Raw genomic sequence first — 22,738 nt, forward strand, 5'->3', positions numbered from 1 at the left:
GACAAGGGACTTATCAATATATTCGGCTCGGTTTACTCTCAGATTTGAAAATACTAATTAGCATCAAAGTAGGCATCATGCAAAACGACAAAACCCTGCAAGCTCCTGTATGTCATCTCTAGCTGAGACCTTTGCTAACAGATTGTGTCAATTTAAAACTTACACAAGACAGTTAACAGAATTGTCCATGTTAAAGAAATGTAGCCAATTCCATCATTACTACATTTAGCTAACATAAGATAGTTAATCCATAGATTCTTACCTTTGCCTTTGTAACGGATGTGAAATGGCTAGCTAGTTAGCGGGTACGCGCTACTAGCGTTTCAATCAGTTACGTCACTTGCTCTGAAACCTAGAAGTAGTGTTGCACCTTGCTCTGCAAGGGCCGCAGCCTTTGTGGAGCGATGGGTAACGATGCTTCGTGGGCGACTGTTGTTGATGTGTGCAGAGGGTCCCTGGTTCGCGCCCGTGTCGGGGCGAGGGGACGGTTTAAAGTTATACTGTTACACCTTGATTCGGCAGTCTCGTCCAGCTCCTGGCATTTGTAGTTATTTTTTTATAACCACATTAGCAGCTAATTGGCATTTCATTTGGGGGGGGGGGTATATACAGGTGAATATATTGTTAATTACCTTGTCCTAGAGAGATTTCCACAGTTATCAAAATGTCATGCCAGGGTAAACCTACACGAAACAGACCTTATTCAGTGTTACTAAAATCCCCTATGTGAAAAATGAATGGTGGAAAAACGATTGGAACAATTTCCCTGTTTGACCGCTAGGTTTTAGGGGTCAAAGTAGTGGTATGTGGTGGTTGGCAGGGTAATTTTCTTTCTTGTACCTTTTTTGTATCGCAAAAAAGTGTAAGGTATTTACACTCCAGTCCAGTTGGTAGTGGCAATGCACCTTTTTGGTTCTCAACCGCCATTTAAAAATCACACACGGGCTACCTGAGTGCGCTCACTTCGCTTGAACATTTGCTACGTTGCGGAACGTTTTGTACTTACAGAATCACATTCCCCAAAATGTTCATCCAAAAAATTGTATGTTTGCTCCCTTCATTTTTTATTTGCGACTAGTTTTTTGCTAAATGTTTTTATTGACACAAGACCGTTCAATGGAAACGCACAGTAGCAGGCAATTGTCTCTTATTTTCTATGCAAATTTCTAAATGTCGACAAAAAACATAACATAGGTACAGCAGATCCCCATATTATATGGGACACTTTTAAGTGTGCCTTAAGAGGCCATGCAATTCAGTACTCATCTATAAAACAAAAGCAATTTCGATCAAAAGACTAACAGTACAGTTAGATAACAATAAAAACGGTACCATAGAGGCACAGAATAAGTTAGAGGAAAAACAAAAAGAAATGGAGGAACTTATTCAAGAAAGATCCAGTGTAATATATTATAAAAATAAAGCGAACTGGATGGAATATGGGGAAAAATGCACCAAATTCTTTTTCAATCTTCAATATAGAAATGCTACCAAAAAAAAACGTATTAAAACTTGTTACAAATGATGGAGTCACGCATGATTCACCAAATGATATTTTGAAAGAGGAAGTAAAGTACTTTAAGAATATGTTTTCGTTTCAGGCTCCTCCATCTCCACTAACTGAAACTAATTGTATGGATTTTTTCCCTAATAATAATGTAAAATTAACATCTGTACAGAAAGACTCATGTGAAATCCTAATTACAGAGGAGGAACTACATGATGCAATTGGGGCCTTTAAGGATGGGAAAACTCCAGGACTGGATGGCATACCAGTGGAAGTATACAATTTTTTTTTTTATATACTCAAAGGACCATTATTAGCTTGGTTTAACCACTCCTATATAAATGATAGATTATCAGACACGCAACAGGAAGGTGTGATATCATTATTACTGAAACAGGACCCAAGTGGTATATATAAAGATCCAGTCCATTTAAAAAATTGGAGACCTCTTACACTTCAGTGTTGTGATGCAAAACTCCTAGCAAAATGCTTGGCGCATAGAATGAAAAAAGTTTTGTCAGATATTATTTTTTTTTATTTTTTTATTTTACCAGGTAAGTTGACCTGGGGAATAGTTACACGGGAGAGGAGGGGGATGAATGAGCCAATTGTAAACTGGGGATTATTAGGTGACCATGATGGTTTGAGGGCCAGATTGGGAATTTAGCCAGGACACCAGGGTTAACACCCCTACTCTTACGATAAGTGCCATGGGATCTTTAATGACCTCAGAGAGTCAGGACACCCGTTTAACGTCCCATCCGAAAGACGGCACCCTACACAGGGCAGTGTCCCCAATCACTGCCCTGGGGAATTGGGATATTTTTTTTAGACCAGAGGAAAGAGTGCCTCCTACTGGCCCTCCAACAGCATCTGGTCTCCCATCCAGGGCCTGACCAGGACCAACCCTGCTTAGCTTCAGAAGCAAGCCAGTAGTGGTATGCAAGGTGGTATGCTGCTGGCGATACATCCTAATCAGACAGGTTTTTTACATGGACGATACATTGGAGATAATATAAGGCAAGTACTGGAAACAATAGAACACTATGAAATATCGGGGACACCAGGCCTGGTTTTCATAGCTGATTTTGAAAAGGCTTTTGATAAAGTACGACTGGAGTTTATATATAAATGCCTAGAATATTTCAATTTTGGAGAATCTCTTATAAAATGGGTAAAAATTATGTATAGTAACCCTAGGTGTAAAATAGTAAATAATGGCTACATCTCAGAAAGTTTTAAACTATCTAGAGGAGTAAAACAAGGTTGTCCACTATCGGCATATCTATTTATTATTGCCATCGAAATGTTAGCTGTTAAAATTAGATCAAACATTAATATTAAGGGATTAGAAATCCAGGGCCTAAAAACTAAGGTGTCATTGTACGCTGATGATTCATGTTTTCTTTTAAAACCACAACTAGAATCTCTCCACGGCCTCTTAGAGGATCTAGATACATTTGCTATCCTCTCAGGATTAAAACCAAATTATGATAAATGTACCATATTACGTATTGGATCACTAAAAAATACACATTTTACATTGCCATGTAGTTTACCAATTAAATGGTCTGACGGTGATGTGGACATACTCGGTATACAAATCCCAAAAGAAAGAAATGATCTCACTCCAATAAATTTTTATAGAAAGTTAGCAAAAATAGATAAGATCTTGCTACCATGGAAAGGAAAATACCTGTCTATTTGTGGGAAAATCACCCTGATTAACTCTTTAATCATATCACAGTTTACCTATTTGCTTATGGTTTTGCCTACACCTAGTGACCTGCTTTTTAAATTATATGAACAAAAAATATTCAATTTTATTTGGAACGGCAAGCCAGATAAAATTAAAAGGGCCTATTTATATAACGAATATGAATTCGGAGGACAGAAATTATTAAATATTAAAGCATTAGACCTCTCACTAAAGGCATCAGTCATACAAAAGTTATACTTAAATCCAAACTGGTTCTCTAGTAGATTGGTACGAATGTCTCATCCTATGTTCAAGAAGGGCCTTTTTCCCTTTATTCAGATTACACCTGCTCACTTTCGGTTGCTTGAAAAGGAAATAATCTCCAAAATATCTTTATTTTTTAAATAAGCCTTAGAAAGTTGGTTGCAATTTCAGTTTAATCCACCTGAAAGGACGGAACAAATAGTACAACAAATCTTGTGGTTAAATTCAAATATAGTAATTGATAAAAAAACTGTATTTATCGAAGAAATGTTTAAAAAAGGTATAATTTTTGTGAATGATATCATAAATAGGACTGGTGGAGTAATGTCACACATGCAGCTAACACAGACATATGGAAATGTCTGCTCTACCCAAAATTACAACCAATTAATTGCAGCATTACCACAAAAATGGAAGAGGCAGGTGGAAGGGGATAAAAGTAAGGAACTTGTATGTCGGCCTTATATTAAAGAACATAAATGGTTAAAGAAAAGTGTGATAAATAAAAACATATACCAATTTCATTTAAGGACCAAAAAACTTACAGCTGTGCCATATAAATTGCAAAATAGTTGGGAAGAGATTTTCGATGTACCCATTCCATGGCACATGGTTTATGAATTGATACGCAAAACAACGCCGGATTCAAAACTTCGAATTTTTCAATTTAAATTATTGTACAAAATTCTTGCAACTAATAGAATGTTATATATATGGGGGATACAATCTTCTCAGCTCTGTAGATTCTGCTGTGAGGAGGCAGAGTCATTAGACCATTTATTTTGGTATTGTCCGCATGTAGCTCGTTTTTGGTCACAGGTCCAGGAATGGTTGAAGAATTGCAACATTTGCGTAGAACTAACGCTACAGATAGCAATACTGGGGGATTTGAAAAGCCATAGTCAATCAATCAATAATATAATAATTATTTTAGCAAAAAAAAATATTTTTAATTTACAATCTGTGGAAGCTATGAGAATAGGAAGTTTCAAATCTTTTGTGAAGCATCACAGCACAGTTGAAAAATATATGGCAAATAAAAATCCGAAATGGATGATGTTGGAAGATAGATGGGAAAGGTTGAGTGGAGCTGAAGGATGGGACTAATAACAAGATAAACAATGTAGGGCATACGGGATCTGTGAAATGTGTATAGGTGCGGAGCTATTGTGAAATAGCACAGTTACAAGTGGAAATCAAACTGGATGGACAACAGAAATAGAGGAAGGACTAAGAACAAACAAGAGAGAACTATTATAAAGTAGACTGTGTCTGTAAAATGTGTATAAGATGTATAAATTGAAGGAAAAAACAGAAATGTTTATCAGTTTACTCCAATTGGGGGATCGGTGGTAGGGTTTGCAGGGAATAATAATAAAGGTATACTCTTTAAAACAAAGTATGTATGTCTATGTAGGTATGTGTATGTATATATGTGTATATGTAAGCATACGTGAATGGATAAATATATTTACCCCCAAAAATATGGGGGATTGGAAATGATGCAGACAATTACATTGGAAGCAACATTCTTTCCGCAATATTAAGCTGATCCACCCCCTCAAAAAAAAAAATAATAATAATAATAAAATGTCGACAAAAAATAATTGGACACATTCATGGAAACGTAGTTATTGAGTGTTGAAATCCATAGTTTTAGGTAAGAATGCCATTCTACGCAACCTGCAAAAATTACGCAGAGGGAGCCATTTGTCAATGGAGCAAACACTTTTATAAAATACATGTGGGCTACTTTAATGTTGTACAAAATATATGCCTCTAATGTGAAAAAAATAAATAAGTAATAAGCCCCCCAAAAGTTGTTGATTTCTTGAAACAAGAGGCTTGTGCAGGCGACTGCTGACTGACTGATCTACATATCACCTTGAGGAGAAATTTAAGTGAATGAGGGCGACGTATCGGAGGTGGTAGGTGTAGTGACGTTCTTGGAGCCCAAGAAGGGTCAGGATGAAGATGAGTCTGTGATTGTAGAAGTGAAGTTTTTGGAAAAAGTGGACCCTTGCCTTTTGGCTGATCCATTTGTGGTTTCAGTGTGGGTGAAAACAGTTGGGTGCTGTGGAATCGGTGAGGGTAACCAGAAGTGGTCTTGTGATAATTGTTTGTGTTTCTGCTGGTCCGAGGGAGAAGGCACTCCGCATTCAAGGAATGGGGGAAAGAAATGTGAATTGTTTTGCTCTCAAGAAAGGACACCACTGAAAGGAGTGATTACTGGGGTAGCAGTAAATGTAAAAGTTGACCAACTGAAGCGGAAGATTCCCAGTGTTTCTGATGATTGTCGTTTGGTGCGACGCAGACAGGGTGGGCGTAAGTAGTGAAACAGAAGAGTCATTGTCTGTTATTTTGAGTTTTGATGAGTCTGTGGCAGCAGTGTGTAGGAGGGAGGTTCCTGGGTGTGAGAAGTGTGCAGAAGGGCATGAGACAAAGGAATGTGTAGTATTTGGGAAAGTAGTGGTATGTGTTAATTGTAAGTGTGCCCATGGGGCTGGGGATCAGAAATGTCCTGTGTGAGAGAGGCAGGTTGAGGTTTCCAGGGTTAGAGTAGTGCAGAAGTTGTCATATGCTGAGGCAGTGAAGGAAGTAGAGGAAGATGGGTCAAGGGTGAGGGATCCTGAGAGGAGTGGTGTGACTAGTAGACATGTACCACTACAGAGGGATAGGCCAACAAGTCATGTTATGTTTCAGTAAGATTACATTTTTAGCATTTCTAGCACTGGTTATCAACTGTACTGCAGGGATGGAACGTAAGTCGTGGAACATTGAGGTTGTGGTGGCAGTTGCAGAGAGGTATTTGGGTGTGCGAGACTTGACATCAGAAGAGTCACAGGGTGTGTTAAGTCTTGGTGTCCCATCCTTTCAGGTTGTTGGCCTGAGGAAGGACTAAATCGATTGAAATAGTGGAGTACGGTGGTGTTCTTTTTTATTATTTGATGTGAGTGTTGTGTTAGATGGTAGGGTATTTGTTTATTTATGTTTTCAAGCAAAGTATAAGGGAGTTGTTCTCCAGTCTAGTAAGTGGGGGTAATGCAACATGTTTTGGATGTCAACCGCCGTTAAACCTCATCGAAGAAGATGATGACTATTGTGTTTTTGCACCTGATGCATGTCCACGTCGTTTGAGCCAGATGAGTCTCCGTAGCTTAGTAAACATGAGTCACGTGCGAGGAAGAGGAAATATTGAATGAGAATTCTGAAAGCCACAGCTGTCGCCATCTAGCCACATTTTTTCCTGATGAATATTGATGTTGCAACAAGCGTCTGTACATATAAATATACAATGCGTCTTTAAAGTCCATACTTTGATCGCTCATTAGCTGTCATGTCACCCTGTAATTGTATGAGCTAGCTACTGGCTAATACCTGTGTCTAACGGCGACGGGTCGAAGAGCGTACACCTGTGCTAGCTATCCATTAATTTGTGAAAATATCCAGTACGCCAGTAGCTTGTTATCACCCAACCCAAGGAAGGTATATCTTGACAGAATGCGATGGGAAACTGTTGGGCTTATTGTTCTGGAATCTTCAGAAGAGAAGCAAACATTATACAACGAGGAGGCGGGTAAGTGATACGCCCTTTAAACCAACGTTGGCTAGCAAAGGTTAGCTAGGCACAAGTATATAGTATCAGCGTAAAAAGATCCACGGTGTCAAGGCTTATGCCGCGTTCAAAACAACTGGGAACTCGGAAATCTCTGAGTTTCGAATTGTGTTTAAAATAACTGGGAACTCAACCGCGATCCGACTGGGAAAAAAATCGATCTGGACGGTCATGCATCTCGGAATTCCAACTCGGGAACTGACTTCACGACAATAAGATCACTGACGTTATAATTTGACCTCGTATTTTTCCGAGTTCGTAGTTCTGAAAGCGGAATTATAGCTACGAGCCAGAGTCGCATGTCAAATAACGTTGGTTTTCCCGCAGCAAGCTGAAGCGTTCCTCACACCACCCCTTCATGTGGGTTTTGCCATACACTGACACACGGCTTTCTAAATGCATGGTGCATTTTATGCTGTATTCAATTACAATTGACTAATATGGAAAAACATTTTGTTGACAGACTCATTGCATCCAGCTTCCTTAAAGGAAAATGACATTTCTGAGTAGGTTATAAACTGTAGGCTTGATGTTATTGATATCAGTTAGGCCTATAACGTTACAGTTGTGATGCCAGGCTGTATCTGAGCAATTCCATGGAAAGAATTATGCTGAGACTCAGATTGTTCACATTAAAATGTATGCCAAACAAAAACCAATGGTTGCAAAGCTAAACAAACCATACAACTCTATGCACAAGGACAACTTCGCAATTTCCACTGAACATTTGACAAAAACACATTTATTTGAACAATGCAGATGCAAAAGTTGTAACAGCATGACTGCACTAACCACCATTCCGTGTCATTTCAGCAAGCCATGACACCCACCATCTAAGATTGTAAAGAAATTATTTCTGTTGGTAAGAAAACGATATTAGCATTCATGAAACATTATTTTGTTGAAATATAATTTGATCATTGAGAAATTAAGCTAATTGATTGTACGCAGATGTGACTTTTTTTTTTTATTGATAGGGTTCACAAAATATTCAACACATAGTACCCAACATCCAGTTTGGACCAAACTTCTTCCTACCATTGAGTAAGACATGAGGAACCAATAAAATGGTCAAGTCACCCACGGACCCCCCCCCCCCCCCCACTCCAAAAACCAGTATAAATGTTTCTTCGATGAGGTTTAAGGGCGGATGGCATCCAATAAATGTTGCATTACAGCCACCTACTAGACTGGAGTACAACTCCCTTATACTTTGCTTGAAAAAAATATAAATAAACAAATACCCTAACACTACACTAACAAAAAAATGTATACAAAAATAACACCACCCTACTCCACTATTTAAATCTATTTAGTCCAACCTCATGCCAACAACCTGAAAGGATGGAACATCACCACTTAACACACCCTGTAACTCTTCTGATGTAAAGTCTTGCACAACCAAATACTGTGCCTCTGCAGCTGCCACCACAACCTCAATTTTCTGTGACTTACGTTCCATCCCTGCGGTACAGTTGATAACCATTGCTATGCATGCTAAAAATGCAATCTTACTGAAACATAATATCACATAAATCAAATGTATTTATATAGCCCTTCTTACATCAGCTAATATCTCAAAGTGCTGTACAGAAACCCAGCCTAAAACCCCAAACAGCAAGCAATGCAGGTGTAAAAGCACGGTGGCTAGGAAAAACAACCTAGGAAGAAACCTAGAGAGGAACCAGGCTAGGAGGGGTGGCCAGTCCTCTTCTGGCTGTGCCGGGTGGAGATTATAACACATGGCCAAGATGTTCAAATGTTCATAAATGACCAGCATGGTCAAATAATAATAATCACAGTAGTTGTCGAGGGTGCAACAAGTCAGCACCTCAGGTGTAATTGTCAGTTGGCTTTTCATAGCCGATCATTAAGAGTATCTCTACCGCTCTTGCTGTCTCTTGAGAGTTGAAAACAGCAGGTCTGGGACAGGTAGCACGTCCGGTGAACAGGTCAGGGTTCCATAGCCGCAGGCAGAACAGTTGAAGCTGGAGCAGCAGCACGGCCAGGTGGACTGGGGACAGCAAGGAGTCATCATGCCAGGTAGTCCTGAGGCATGGTTCTAGGGCTCAGGTCTTCCGAGAGAGAGAATTAGAGAGAGCATACTTAAATTCACACAGGACGCCAGATAAGACAGGAGAAGTACTCCAGATATAACAGACTGACCCTAGCCCCTCGACACAAACTACTGCAGCATAAATACTGGGGGCTGAGACAGGAGGGGTCAGGAGACACTGTGGCCCCATCCGATGATACCCCCGGACAGGGCCAAACAGGCAGGATATAACTCCACCCACTTTGCCAAAGCACAGCCCTCACACCACTAGAGGGATATCTTCAACCACCAACTTACCATCCTGAGACAAGGCCGAGTATAGCCCACAAAGATCTCCGCCACGGCACAACCCGGGGGGGTGCCAACCCAGACAGGAAGATCAAGTCAGTGACTCAACCCACTCAAGTGACGCACCACTCCTAGGGACGGCATGGAAGAGCACCAGTAAGCCAGTGACTCAGCCCCTGTAATAGGGTTAGAGGCAGATAATCCCAGTGGAGAGAGGGGAACCGGCCAGGCAGAGACAGCAAGGGCGGTTCGTTGCTCCAGAGCCTTTCTGTTCACCTTCACACTCCTGAGCCAGACTACACTCAATCATATGACCTACTGAAGAGATGAGTCTTCAGTAAAGACTTAAAGGTTGAGACCGAGTCTGCGTCTCTCACATGGGTAGGCAGACCATTCCATAAAAATGGAGCTCTATAGGAGAAAGCCCTGCCTCCAGCTGTTTGCTTAGAAATTCTAGGGACAATTAGGAGGCCTGCGTCTTGTGACCGTAGCGTACGTATAGGTATGTACGGCAGGAACAAATTGGAAAGATGGGTACGAGCAAGCCCATGTAATGCTTTGTAGGTTAGCAGTAAAACCTTGAAATCAGCCCTTGCCTTAACAGGAAGCCAGTGTAGGGAGGCTAGCACTGGAGTAATATGATCAAATGTTTTGGTTCTGGTCAGGATTCTAGCAGCCGTATTTAGCACTAACTGAAGTTTATTTATTGCTTTATCCGGGTAGCCGGAAAGTAGAGCATTGTAGAGCACATAACATAATATCCCTCCCCCTTGACCCACCTTCCTCTACTTTCTTCACTGCCTCAGCATATGACAACTTCTGCACTACACTAGCCCTGTAAACCTAAACCTGCCCCTCTCGCACGGGACATTTTTAATCCCCAGCCCCATGGGCACACCTACAATTAACAAATACCACTACTTTCCCCAATACTACACATTTCTTTGTCTCATGCCCTTCTGTACACTTCTCACACCTAGGAACCTCCCTCCTACACACTGCTGCCACATGCCCATAAGCTTGACACCTGTAACAACGTAAGGTATTCGTCATAAAGCTCGTACAGGATAACTTATATATCCTAACATCACTTTGTCGGGCAATGGCTCAACATCAAAACTTAAAAGAACAGACATTCACTCTTCTGTTTCACCACTCACACCACCTTGTCTGCATTGCACCAAATGACGAGCGTCGCAAACACCGGGAATCTTTCACTTGGGCAAAGAATCATTGGTCAACTTTTACATTTACTGCTACCCCAGTTATCACTCCTTTCAATGGCGCCCTTTTCTTGAGATCAAAACAATTCACATTTCTTGCCCCCATTCGTTTAACGTGGAGCGCCTTCTCCCTCGGCCCAGCAGAAACACAAACAATTATCACAAGACCACTTCTGGTTACCCTCACCGATTTCACAGCACCCAACTCTGTTTTCACCCGTGGATGGGCCGCAAAGCCGCGCACAGAAGACAGACCTGGGGGGGGGGGGGGGCACACTTGGTAGCACAGAGCAACACTTCTAAGGGGCATTGCACAAATAATGGAGCTGACTAGGGAAACGCTTCCCGCTGTTCTTAGTGCCAGGCTGCACGTTCAAACTAGAACAGATGAACTAATCTTTAACTAGATGCCACTGTTCCTGCTTGTGCCAACACCCATTTATCCATTTCGCTGGTCTCATTTCTTTGCAACTTTGTATAGAAAACTAATAGCTTTTGCTCATGATGAAAATAAATTGTGTGGCCAAGCCAGTCCTCAATGAAAGCATTTGTTTGTTCTTCTCTCAACCACCTAATGCTTCAACCTAACTCTCCTTGAATAGTCCAACAAATGGCAGCTCTGAGAGGGCTATCCCCATCATGCAATTCTGATATTTAGACATCCTACAAGCCCAGAACATTGATGGAGAAATTGGTTAGTGACTAAAATGACAATCCTAATAAAATAATACAATTATAAACCATTCATGGCAGTCTTTTTTCAATAACATGGGATAAGTGACATTTACCATTAAACACAGCCCAACCCAATACCATTACAAAACACTATGCAATGTGTGTTTGGGACTTTTAACATTGAAGACCATTAGAGACCATAACATTGAAACCATTAGAACTGCTGTATCCTAATGGTTTGCTTGTTTGCCAGTAATGGTCTAACTAATCCAGACCTTAATGGAAATAAACCACACACGGAGGGTCTGTTTCCTAGACACTAATTAAGCCTAAGAGAAGGACAAACGGAATTGCTTTCCTGGGGGACTGGCTTGAATTGTGAGGATGACCACAATTTTTTTTCATCATGGGCAATTTTTGGGGGATTTCTACCAAAAGTTGCAAAGATAGAAATGTGATCCATTTAATAAACACAAGAGACCAGCAAAATTGATTAAAGGGTGTGGTGACAGTAGTGGTAACAGCGGCATCTAGTGGGCAGAACGTGGTACTTCAACAATGTATGGTAAATAATGCAAGCGACTTTTTTTTAATTTATTTTTTATTTAACCTTTATTTAACCAGGTAGGCAAATTGAGAACACGTTCTCATTTACAATTGCGACCTGGCCAAGATAAAGCAAAGCAGTTCGACACATACAACAACACATAGTTACACATGGAGTAAAAACAAACATATAGTCAATAATACAGTGAAAAAAATAAAAAAAAATAAGTCTATATACAATGTGAGCAAGTGAGGTGAGATAAGGGAGGTGAAGGCAAACAGATATATGTATAAATAAATAAAAATATAAAAAGGCCATGGAGGCGAAGTGAGTACAACACAGCAAGTAAAAAAAAAACTAAAAAAAAAAAAAAAAAACACTGGAATGGTTGGTTTGCATTGGAAGAAAGTGCAAAGTAGAGACAGAAATAATGGGGTGCAAAGGAGCAAAATAAATTAATAAATAAATACAGTAGGTAAAGAGGTAGTTGTTTGGGCTAAATTGTAGATGGGTTATGTACAGGTGCAGTAATCTATGAGCTGCTCTGACAGCTGGTGCTTAAAGCTAGTGAGGGAGATAGGTGTTTCCAGTTTCAGAGATTTTTGTAGTTCGTTCCAGTCATTGGCAGCAGAGAACTGGAAGGAGAGGCGTCCAAAGGAAGAATTGGTTTTGGGGGTGACTAGAGAGATATACCTGCTGGAGCGCGTGCTACAGGTAGGTGCTGCTATGGTGACCAGCGAGCTGAGATAAGGGGGGACTTTACCTAGCAGGGTCTTGTAGATGACCTGGAACCAGTGGGTTTGGCGACGAGTATGAAGCGAGGGCCAGCCAACGAGAGTGTACAGGTCGCAGTGGTGGGTAGTATATGGGGCTTTGGTGACAAAACGGATGGCACTGTGATAGACTGCATCCAATTTATTGAGTAGGGTTTTGGAGGCTATTTTGTAAATGACATCACCGAAGTCGAGGATTGGTAGGATGGTCAGTTTTACATGGGTATGTTTGGCAGCATGAGTAAAGGATGCTTTGTTGCGGAATAGGAAGCCAATTCTAGATTTGACTTTGGATTGGAGATGTTTGATGTGGGTCTGGAAGGAGAGTTTACAGTCTAACCAGACACCTAGGTATTTGTAGTTGTCCACATATTCTAAGTCAGAGCCGTCCAAAGTAGTGATGTTGGACAGGCGGGCAGGAGCAGGCAGCGATCGGTTGAAGAGCATGCATTTGGTTTTACTTGTATTTAAGAGCAGTTGGAGGCCACGGAAGGAGAGTTGTATGGCATTGAAGCTCGCCTGGAGGGTTGTTAACACAGTGTCAAAAGAAGGGCCAGAAGTATACAGAATAGTGTCGTCTGCGTAGAGGTGGATCAGAGAATCATTGCCATCACTTCAATGGCTAATTTCTCTGAACATGGAAAAAAAACACCAGATTCACAAGGAATAAATTACATAGGATGAAGACGCGATACTCCAAGCAGCAGCTCCATACTACTTGTACTCGTCAGACAGAATGGATACTTTATAGTTTACAATTGGCTCATTCATCCCCCTCCTCTCCCCTGTAACTATTCCCCAGGTCGTTGCTGCAAATGAGAACGTGTTCTCAGTCAACTTACCTGGTAAAATAACGGTAAAATAAAATAAAAATAAATACTGTATACTGGTTGTCCGGGGTGGGATTGTGGTTGGCTCTGATAATTATATTGGATTCCTCATGTCTAGTCAATGTTAGGAAGAATTATGGTCCAAATCGGATGTACGGTACTATATTTATTGAAGATTATATTAGTCCTATTAATTAAAATGGCCAATTTGCATGCAAACAAATGGCTTCATATCTCAGATCAAATTATAATTCAACAAATTAATGTTTCAGGAATGCTAAGAAACATAAGATAACTACAGAAACTATTTTATAACAATCTGAGTCTCAGCATCAATTGCCCGTCTCTTCTGTTGAAAGAACTAGCTATGACATGGCAGTGACCGAAAGCATCCTAAATGGATGTCAATATTGTCACATGTCTGTCCATACAGGTCAAAATACTTTAGAAGCAGTACAACTGGGGAACATTACACAATAGAGGTATGATACTTACATTTTTCTGGAAGTAGGCCTATGTCATGTTTCATCATGCATCACTTGGTTGGAAAAACATGATGTCCTTACAGTGCAATTCTGTTTTCCCACAGTTTGAAAACCTTGTTGAGAGTGATGAGGTAAGTGTGTGAACATGTAGACCATATTTGTTAGATTGAGACAATCCGAAAGTGTGCCATTGGCTGATGATACACAGAAGACACGATGACTGTGGGCCTGTTCTGTATGATTCTTTGCCCACTTTTGGTATTTAAATTGTCTTATTTTAATTTCAGGCAGAGAGCCCACAAAGCTGTCCCAGGTACGTCTTTGAAACTTTTTGGGGGGGACAGACGAATGCATATCAGAAGAATAATGTTAATCAGGGCTTGAACCAAGATGAGCTTGAGGTAATGTTTGTTTCATTTTGATACCAGGCCTATCAGTGAAGATGAGATCATCCACCTCAAAGAGCACCGGTATGCTGCAATTTCCGATCAGCAGACCTTGATAGACGAGAAGTTGCAAGCAGAGGTAGGCTTACACAAGAACCGTGCCTCTGAAAGGGCTGGAGAAAAATATATATTTTGCTTTCATATAATGGAAGGTTCAATTCAAAGGTCATTACACTTCCTCGTTTATGAACTTTGTACTGCCTTTCATGTAGCAAGATAAAGTATTTAAGATAAGGTTATGCTTAGCCTACATGCTCATAGCAGCCGTATATTTTAATTTTGGTAGATTTTATTTATTTATTTGCTTTTCAGAATTATTTTGCAATTTTGGTTTTCTGTTCTCAACTTTGTTCTTTGTTTTGTAATTTCTGCTCAGTTATTAGCACAAGAGGAGAAGTTAAGGCTAGAAGAGGAGGCTAGAAATGCTGCCCAGCGTGAGGCCGCCAGGCTGGCACGCGAGCGAAAGCTAAAGGAGGTGAGGCGGCCATTATTGAGTACGCCTGTTGTCCCTTCACTACCTTGTTCCGCCTCACCCACCTTTTCCTTGGCTCTACCCCTGCTTCTTTTGATTAGTGTTGCACAGTACACCAAAACGTCTGTACTTTTTCCATATTACAACATTTCAAACAGTTCGGTTCTAGAATTGTTCGGTTGGTCGTTCTATGTGTCTCACGTTTGGAAATCAACTAAATGTATTGCATTTATTAAATGATTTAATTAGCCAAAGTTTAACATAAGACCTGAACAGAACGCATCAGTGATTTGTATTCCCTGGCGCTTTCTGAAGAGGCAATGAGAATGCCCGTCTGTGTGTGGTAGCCATATGTGCGGTGCGTGTGTAGCCATTAGTGATACTAATAATGAGCGTCTTTGTGTAGATGGAAAGGCTTTCCCAAAAACCTTTCTAAATTAAACGTTAATGCCTACCTGGCAGAATCATGATTATTTGCGTCAATCCAGTGGACGCTTGTTTTACAAACTCTATCACGTGAGCTACAGAAACACCGCTAACCAAACAACCTAACCAAACAACCATGCCAACTGCATGAGCACTTAAATTAAAGGGTAACGACATTCAAATCTAAACGTCTTAGAATTTTACCAGACTTCAAAACTAGTCCCCTAATGTGGTTTAAGCATTGTTATGGACTTAGAACATCCAATTTAGTTTTTCTATTTCAAAAATTTGTGAGCACAGTCCTCCCCACTTTCTTTTCTTTTTTTGGTGTGGTATCGTTTTGGTATCGAGTATCGTGATACTAAACCTGCTATCGGGATAGAAGCCATAATTCTGGTATCGTGAAAACACTAGTCTTTATAACCACTTCAAGTACATAATATCACAAATTGGTGGTCAATCCTTTGTCAATCTAAAGAACTGTAGTCTATGGTATGTCTCTCAATATGAATTTGTAAATCGTACCCCCAGGCAAGTGTCCTTTTGAAGTAGTGATTTGCCTCAGTTAATTCACACAAAAAGGGAAAGGCATTTGTCTACACTTCATTTCTTAACCTCAAATTAGTCTATGCATCCATTAATTTCCGTTCTTTTGATATGTGAGTTGTTTCTCAATGCTGTGCTTTTTTAGTATTCATTCCACAGTTTTTCCCTTGGTTAATTCTATTTTTTTCATCTGTTTGCCTATCTGCCACCTTAATTTTAACACAGCCGGTAATGGCAGCATGTAACTAACAAATCTTCAAGTGATCATTATTTACATTTTCGACCAAGTGTTTTTCTGAGGTATAATTATTTTTCAAAACAACAGCTTGCACAACGGAAAAAAAGCAAGACAGAAGTCCAAGGTGGCGCAGCCCATCCAAGAAAGTGAGTATATCAACCAAGTAAAAAATGGCTACCTCATGGTCCATGTGTGTCAGTGATGGTATGACCATGAAATTGAGTTGTTGACTGTTTCTCCTCCACTGGTTGGACTCTGTTCTAGGCATGGCTCAGGTGAAGACTTTGATGTTTACCTACAGAATGTGAAAGTCATGTCAGAAGCCTTCAGGAGTAGCAGTGAGTCCGCTATTTCAGCACAACCATTTTCTGTAGCCTATATATTATATTCCGTGTTTGAAACGGTTCCTCTCAAATTGTGCCTACCAACATTCTATGTTAAGATAAAACACTTTCTGTATCCCTGAAAGTTAATCGTCATGCCTCATTGAGACTTCTTGCTCTGAAACCATCTGTGATTTGATAAGCCAGTGTTTGTGTAATCAGGGCTGTCCTCTGAGACTAATGTGATCACTCCCAACACGGAGAGCAGCTGGGACATCAACACCAAGACCCGCTCCACCAACGATGACGGAACCTCACTGGACCTGGAGTGGGAGGACGAGGAAGGTGGGGGCTTGTGTAATTACCTATTGTCTTTTTGTTGTCCCCTTGGATGTTTTGTCACATGTCAAAAAATACATTCCCTGAACATACTGTGCAGTTTCATTGAACAACAACAGTAATTGTTGAATTCAATCCTCTCAAAACCACCACTTGAATGACCATGTGATGTTTAACTAGACGTATCAAATTGTCCTTGTCTTCAGGGATGAACCAGGTGGTCCCAGCGTGGGAGAGGTCTAAAACCGAGGAGGACATACTCCGGGCAGCACTCCGGCCGGGTGAGAAGCAGACGACCAGTGGTACGGCCTCCGCCTCTGAGGACTCCAACGCCCTGGAGTGGGAGAACGACTTTGTGAGCGCTCATGGAGAGGATAATGCTGAGGACAATGCAGAGGACTCTGAATACGAGTGCTTTGTCAACCCTGTCATGGATATGCACACCCCATCTGAGGTAACACCACCGGTAGAGATAACTGCACCGGAGACTGAGAAGAGATAGTCACCATCGCCTGGGGGACCAGAGTCAAATCCTAATGTTAGACCACATTGTGAATGTTTGATTATACACCTCATCAACTTCAAATATGTTTGTTTGTCCTCATTGGCTGGTGGACCAGTTTTGATTTGACAATCTTCTCTTGTGTTAATTAAGCAATGTTTTCATGTCATCCAGTGCATCATTGAATCAAGTGCAATTTCCAGATCTAGTTTGGTGTGATAGTGTTTTTATTTGTGAGAGGGCTATAGTGTTTTCACAGTTAGAATGAACTGAAAACAACATCGGGACACGTACAATAAAAGCAACAACAACCTTCTATCAGTGCCTGAATCACTAGGAAATAAAACTTTCATCAATTGTTGACCAGTTCATAGGATAGTTAGCTGATGAGGATTTTGTCCGTTAACAAGTGAATATTTTAATCAAAGTGGTTCTCCAAGGATCATAGCTTGCCAGTTGTCTGGTATGAAACATGTAGAGAACCCCTAATGGAGTGGAGTATATCATGTAGCAACTTGTCTGTACACTCAATGTGTTTTTAATTGGAAAAATGCAAGTCCTAAGATTTGCTATTTTGTTTATCCTCTCAGTTCCAATTAACAAGTGACTCATCATGGACGCACAGTACTACATTTTATTTGTTAGTTTGAAACTACATGTGTTTGTTAGTCAAATGCTGCTCAAGTTATGGACAGGTTTGTGTGCCCAACATTTTTATTAGTATTATATACAGAGAAGGTTGGCTACATCACATGTAGAATTCCTTACACCTATGTACACATTTAAATCTTACAGCGTCAGACTTTTTATTCTTTTAAATAAAAGTTTAGGATTGATTTGTCATGGTGAGTAGCTCGTGAATTGTTTATTTTACGCTCAAGACCAGCTGATTACAAGAGAACATGGATAAACGAGCATCTGTTGTCTCCAGTACTGCTCCTTCCAATGGCACTGCCAATAGCGTACAACTTGGGCTCCAACTCTTCAAGCTCGCCTTTATTTTCTGTTTTAGCACAATCGGCCATTTTTCAAGACCTTTTAAGAATGTAACCCTGATCACTGGAATTGGACATGGTTTGATTTTATTGAAATGGTTGATGTGAAGACATGGCTAGGAATAACGAGGAACTGTTTGGGGACTACAGTATGCTCTAAGAGGTTTCTAGAGTTGGACCAATAGGTGTATATATCATTTCTTTGTGTGCGCACTAGTAAATTAGTTTTTGTCTTCCCTCACTGCAAAAGGAGACGCTCTCACTACACCCTTACAATGTGGAGATGATGTGCCTACTTTAGAGGCTTTTGCTTTATTGTACAGAATACTGTCTCACCTTGATTTTGCAATTGTTGTGATGATTGTGACAACAGCGATTTTCCCCCGTAGTTCAGCCCTACTGTACCTGGGGAATCCAAAGCTCCACCATTTAGGTTGTTTCACCGTATTGAGAGGGAATCCTTTGTTTGTACTGCCTATAGCTTTACCACCCTAGAAACACAAGCCATTTGATTTTTAGCAATTAAAGTGTTATCATAATTGGAGTGAAGAATTACCACAGCTGCACCATTGGCCCAACTCCAAATCGGACCTCCTCCTATTTGTCTGGCATCAAACTCAATTCACAATATTTTGTACACAGAAAGGGTTCAGACTGTAATAATTGGAGATAAGCTGCAATACAATTCCTATCTATGCACTGTTTGATTTACGGGAACTGGTGGATCCAATCAATGACTGGTTTATAGTATGTGTTTGTAGTGTTTTCCAAGGATACTGTCCTATTTTTACGTAAGTTAGCATGGTGATAAGGGTTGGACACCGTACATTACGGGTGCAATCACAAGGATGGATTATACTGCCGTGTGCTTCATTCATATCATTCCACTCTTTAGAAATATATTTGTTACTGACAATAATGTAAAGGGATTTCTGAAGTTAGCCAGTTCTATTTGGCTACTTCTGAGTCATAGCACAGATTATGACAATTTACCCTTTTCAATTAAGCTGCTGATAAAGGACTAAATCCTAATTTGAGATCCAAGCATGTTTTACACAGATTAGACACAACTCTCATTGATATCTTTGTCGGATTTTTGTTTCATTGTTCACAGGTTAGGATTACACCTATAGTCATGAGCCTTTAATTATTTGAATACTATTGCAAACAGAATGTATCAACACCTGTGCCATTCTGTTAATACTGTATTACATTTTTTGTTAAATTTGATTGCAACTAAAATAAATCCTACAAACCTTAATCTGTGATAATTGAAGGTAGTGTGGCAAAATGCACAATGCTGTATAAACAGTGTAGTTTTAGTGTATTGTATAATTATTATTTTTATTTACATGTTTGTCTTTTACCAAATTATCTAAATATCAATTTCTGATGCAATGTAATACAGAACACGAAAAACGTATGTGTGGTGAAATCTCCAGCAGGTGGCAGTATTGCTACATGCATTCTTTGAGATTAAGTGTGGATATATATATATATATATTAAGTAACCTGAATTACAATGGTTTATTGAAAGACAACTGTAGTCCATGGATCAACAACATCCCAGTTACTCACTCTACAAAATGTCCCAAGTGGCTAGAAGGAAGCTATTACTTATTACTGTTTGGCAACCAGATACTGTACATGTCAGACAAAATACTGTACCCCAGCAAATCTTGTAACTGGAAGGAATTTTGAGCACTATCTTCTAGTCAGAACATTATGAAATAAAATGGTGTGTGTGTTTTACCCAGTGTGGCAACACCTTGCCTCGGACAAAATGTTGTTTCCTAACCTCCACCATGGAAATGTGAAGGTGAGGAAAATCAAGACAAATGCCAGACTAGAGACAATCAAAGCCTTGCACCTGAAAACCTAGTTTCCCTCAAAGGATTGTGGGAGCTGGCTGGAGATAAATGAAAGGAGAGAAGAGCTCAGACAATAAGAGCTCTGCTTTACTGAATTACTTTGAAAGCCTCCTTTTCCTGGATAACAAAAGTACTGTACTCTCCCAGTAAATGCTTTACCTTCTTGAACTGTTAATGATCATTACTTTGAGAGATTGTTCTTTATTTTAAATGGCACCTAAAAATAGCAATACGGTTTCTAGTAGAACATTTTCCTTCTGGCCAACAGCAGACGTGACTCTTATTGTAAAGTCACCTATTGAATCCATACAGCAACAGCAATTATTTTCTTACTCTTTAAAACAATTTGTGACCCTTCAAGGTGCGGCATATGGGACAAAAATGGCATACACCTTTTTGATTGTTACCCATGTTACACTGTTTGGAGCCTTTTTTAAATCAATACAAAAGTTGAAGACTATCATTCCTGAAATGTCATAGGTGACTTAAAAACTTCTTAGGGATAGCCTTTTTTCTGATTTTTGTCTCAATGACATACCCAAATTTAACTGCCTGTAGCTCAGGCCCTGAAGCAAGTATATGCATATTCTTGGTACCATTTGAAATAATACACATTGTTTGTGGAAATGTGAATGTAGGAGAATAAAACAATAGATCTGGTAGAAGAAAATACAAAGAAAATAATAGTTTTTTTTCTATCACCATCTTGAAATGCAAGAGAAAGGTCACAGTTCAAGCTATCACACGGGTTGTAGTTCCAATAGTGTCCACAAGATGGCAGCAGTGTATGTGCAAAGTTTCAGATGGATAACTTGAAGTATAAGTGAACTACAAGACTTTTAGTGTGAAGTCCCCAGGTACATTTGGGCAAATCGTGGGAGACATTCGCATTTTTCTGCCAGAATATCATCAAATCTGTATACTTGGACTTTGATTTATTATTAGTAGCCATATTATAAGTTCAACATTTGCAAAGCAACCAGTTTTCATAATTTCATAACTCAATATCCTTAAAATTTTTGTCCAAATTGAAAAGGCATGCTGTCGTACAAGGTTAGTAGCTACATTTTACAACATATACATGGATACTCCCGTAAAACCCAGTTCATCGGCTATCTAGCTATCTTTGTTTGACCCTGATTGGTGCTTATTTGACAAAGATACAGTCGTTCAAGTGATGGCCGCCCGCGTCATCAGCATTCCATGAAGGCGTCGCTCTCTGACCAAATATGGTGTCCTATAGGATATACTACACCCTTAATGATATAGTGAAGTCTTGTTACCTTCTAGGATCTCTGAGGAATACATACAAATGTGATTTGACTCGTTGAAATGACGTTTAGGGTGAGGTTTTCACAGATTCCTTTCTTTGCAAATTGAACGAGTGGAAATACAAAATTGATCGTGCATGCTATATGGACTTTTTTAGGATATGAAAAGGGATTTTATCTAACAAAACGACACTTAATGTTATCTCTGGGACCCTTTTGGATGATAAATTAGAGCAAGATTTCAGAATGTAAGTACACATTTCACCTTCAGAGGTGAATTTAGTTAGGAGCTCTCAAACAATAGCATGGCATTTCTTCACAGTAATAGCTACTGTAAATTGGACAGTGCAGTTATATTAAGATGAATTTAAGCTTTCAGCTGATATAAGACACTTATGTGTACCGACATTACTTGTTTCTCTAAAATCTGCGATCTTGACGCGCTGCATGATTTACAACTGTTCCGTTGACAGGATGCCGATCCTTATTAATATGTAATACTTTCTCCAAGTGTAAGAGTAGCCCTTGTGTACACAATGGTCTTCCACTCAATGTGAACATGGACCTCCACGGGGATCCAACCCTCAACCCTGTGCCATCCTCTAACCTCTCCTTTCACCCCCCTCCCTTCATGATCGCTCTCACTTCTTTTCTCTCTTGTTCTCAATGATGTGCTCTGACAGCTCTGTATTATCGAAGCTATAGGCTGGATGTAAACATGGTCCTCAATTACAGTGCCTTCAGAAAGTATTCATACCCCTTAACTTATTCCCCATTTTGTTGTGTTACAGCCTGAATTCAAAATAAAAAATACAACAACAAATAAATCACCTTTCTGCACACAATACCCCATAATGACAAAGTGAAAACACGTTTGTAGAAATTTTGGCATATTTATTGAAAATGAAATACAGAAATATCTCATTTACATAAGTTTTCACACCCCTGAGTCAATACAGTACATGTTAGAATCACCTTTGGCAGCGATTACAGCTTAGAGTCTCTTAAGAGCTTTGCACACCTGGATTGTACAGTATTTGCACATTATTATTTTTACAATTCTTCAAGCTTTGTCAACCAAGTTGGCTGTTGATCATTGATGGACAGCCATTTTCAAGTCCTGCCATAAATTGTCAAACCGATTTAAGTCAAAAATGTAACTAGACCACTCAGGAACATTCAGTGTCGTCTTGGTACAGTAAGCAACTCCAGTGTATATTTGGCCTTGTGTTTTAGGTTATCGTCCTGCTGAAAGGAGGATTCATCTCTCAGTGTCTGTTGGAAAGAAGACTGAACCAGGTTTTCTTCTAGGATTTTTCCTGTGTTAAGCTCCATTCCATTTATTT

At 39.8% G+C, this 22,738-nt stretch overlaps 1 protein-coding gene across 2 annotated transcripts; it reads left to right on the forward strand.

Moving 5' to 3' along the window:
• Positions 1–6,578: 6,578 nt before the first annotated feature.
• Positions 6,579–19,511, forward strand: LOC129858296 (AP-1 complex-associated regulatory protein-like). Of its 2 annotated transcripts, XM_055927436.1 has the most exons (10): positions 6,583–7,047; positions 13,912–13,960; positions 14,068–14,094; positions 14,251–14,276; positions 14,392–14,488; positions 14,786–14,884; positions 16,179–16,237; positions 16,356–16,429; positions 16,637–16,759; positions 16,960–19,511. In XM_055927436.1, the coding sequence occupies exons 1-10, from the start codon at positions 6,977–6,979 to the stop codon at positions 17,253–17,255; spliced, it is 921 nt and encodes a 306-aa protein (XP_055783411.1). In that variant the 5' UTR covers positions 6,583–6,976; the 3' UTR covers positions 17,256–19,511. The 2 variants fall into 2 exon arrangements, with proteins under 2 accessions (XP_055783412.1, XP_055783411.1); XM_055927437.1 differs by lacking the exon at positions 14,786–14,884 and having other exon boundaries at positions 6,579–7,047.
• Positions 19,512–22,738: the final 3,227 nt, after the last annotated feature.

The sequence above is a fragment of the Salvelinus fontinalis genome, chromosome 6 (genome assembly GCF_029448725.1).
Source record: "Salvelinus fontinalis isolate EN_2023a chromosome 6, ASM2944872v1, whole genome shotgun sequence".
Taxonomy (NCBI): domain Eukaryota; kingdom Metazoa; phylum Chordata; class Actinopteri; order Salmoniformes; family Salmonidae; genus Salvelinus; species Salvelinus fontinalis.

Bases quoted from the DNA above. Each gene is read 5' to 3' on its own strand.
- LOC129858296 (XM_055927436.1), top strand. From the start codon at position 6,977: ATGGGAAACTGTTGGGCTTATTGTTCTGGAATCTTCAGAAGAGAAGCA. The intron at 14,277-14,391 runs GTACGTCTTTGA...TTTTGATACCAG, and splicing joins AGCCCACAAAGCTGTCCCAG to GCCTATCAGTGAAGATGAGA. The intron at 14,885-16,178 runs GTGAGGCGGCCA...TCAAAACAACAG, and splicing joins GCGAGCGAAAGCTAAAGGAG to CTTGCACAACGGAAAAAAAG.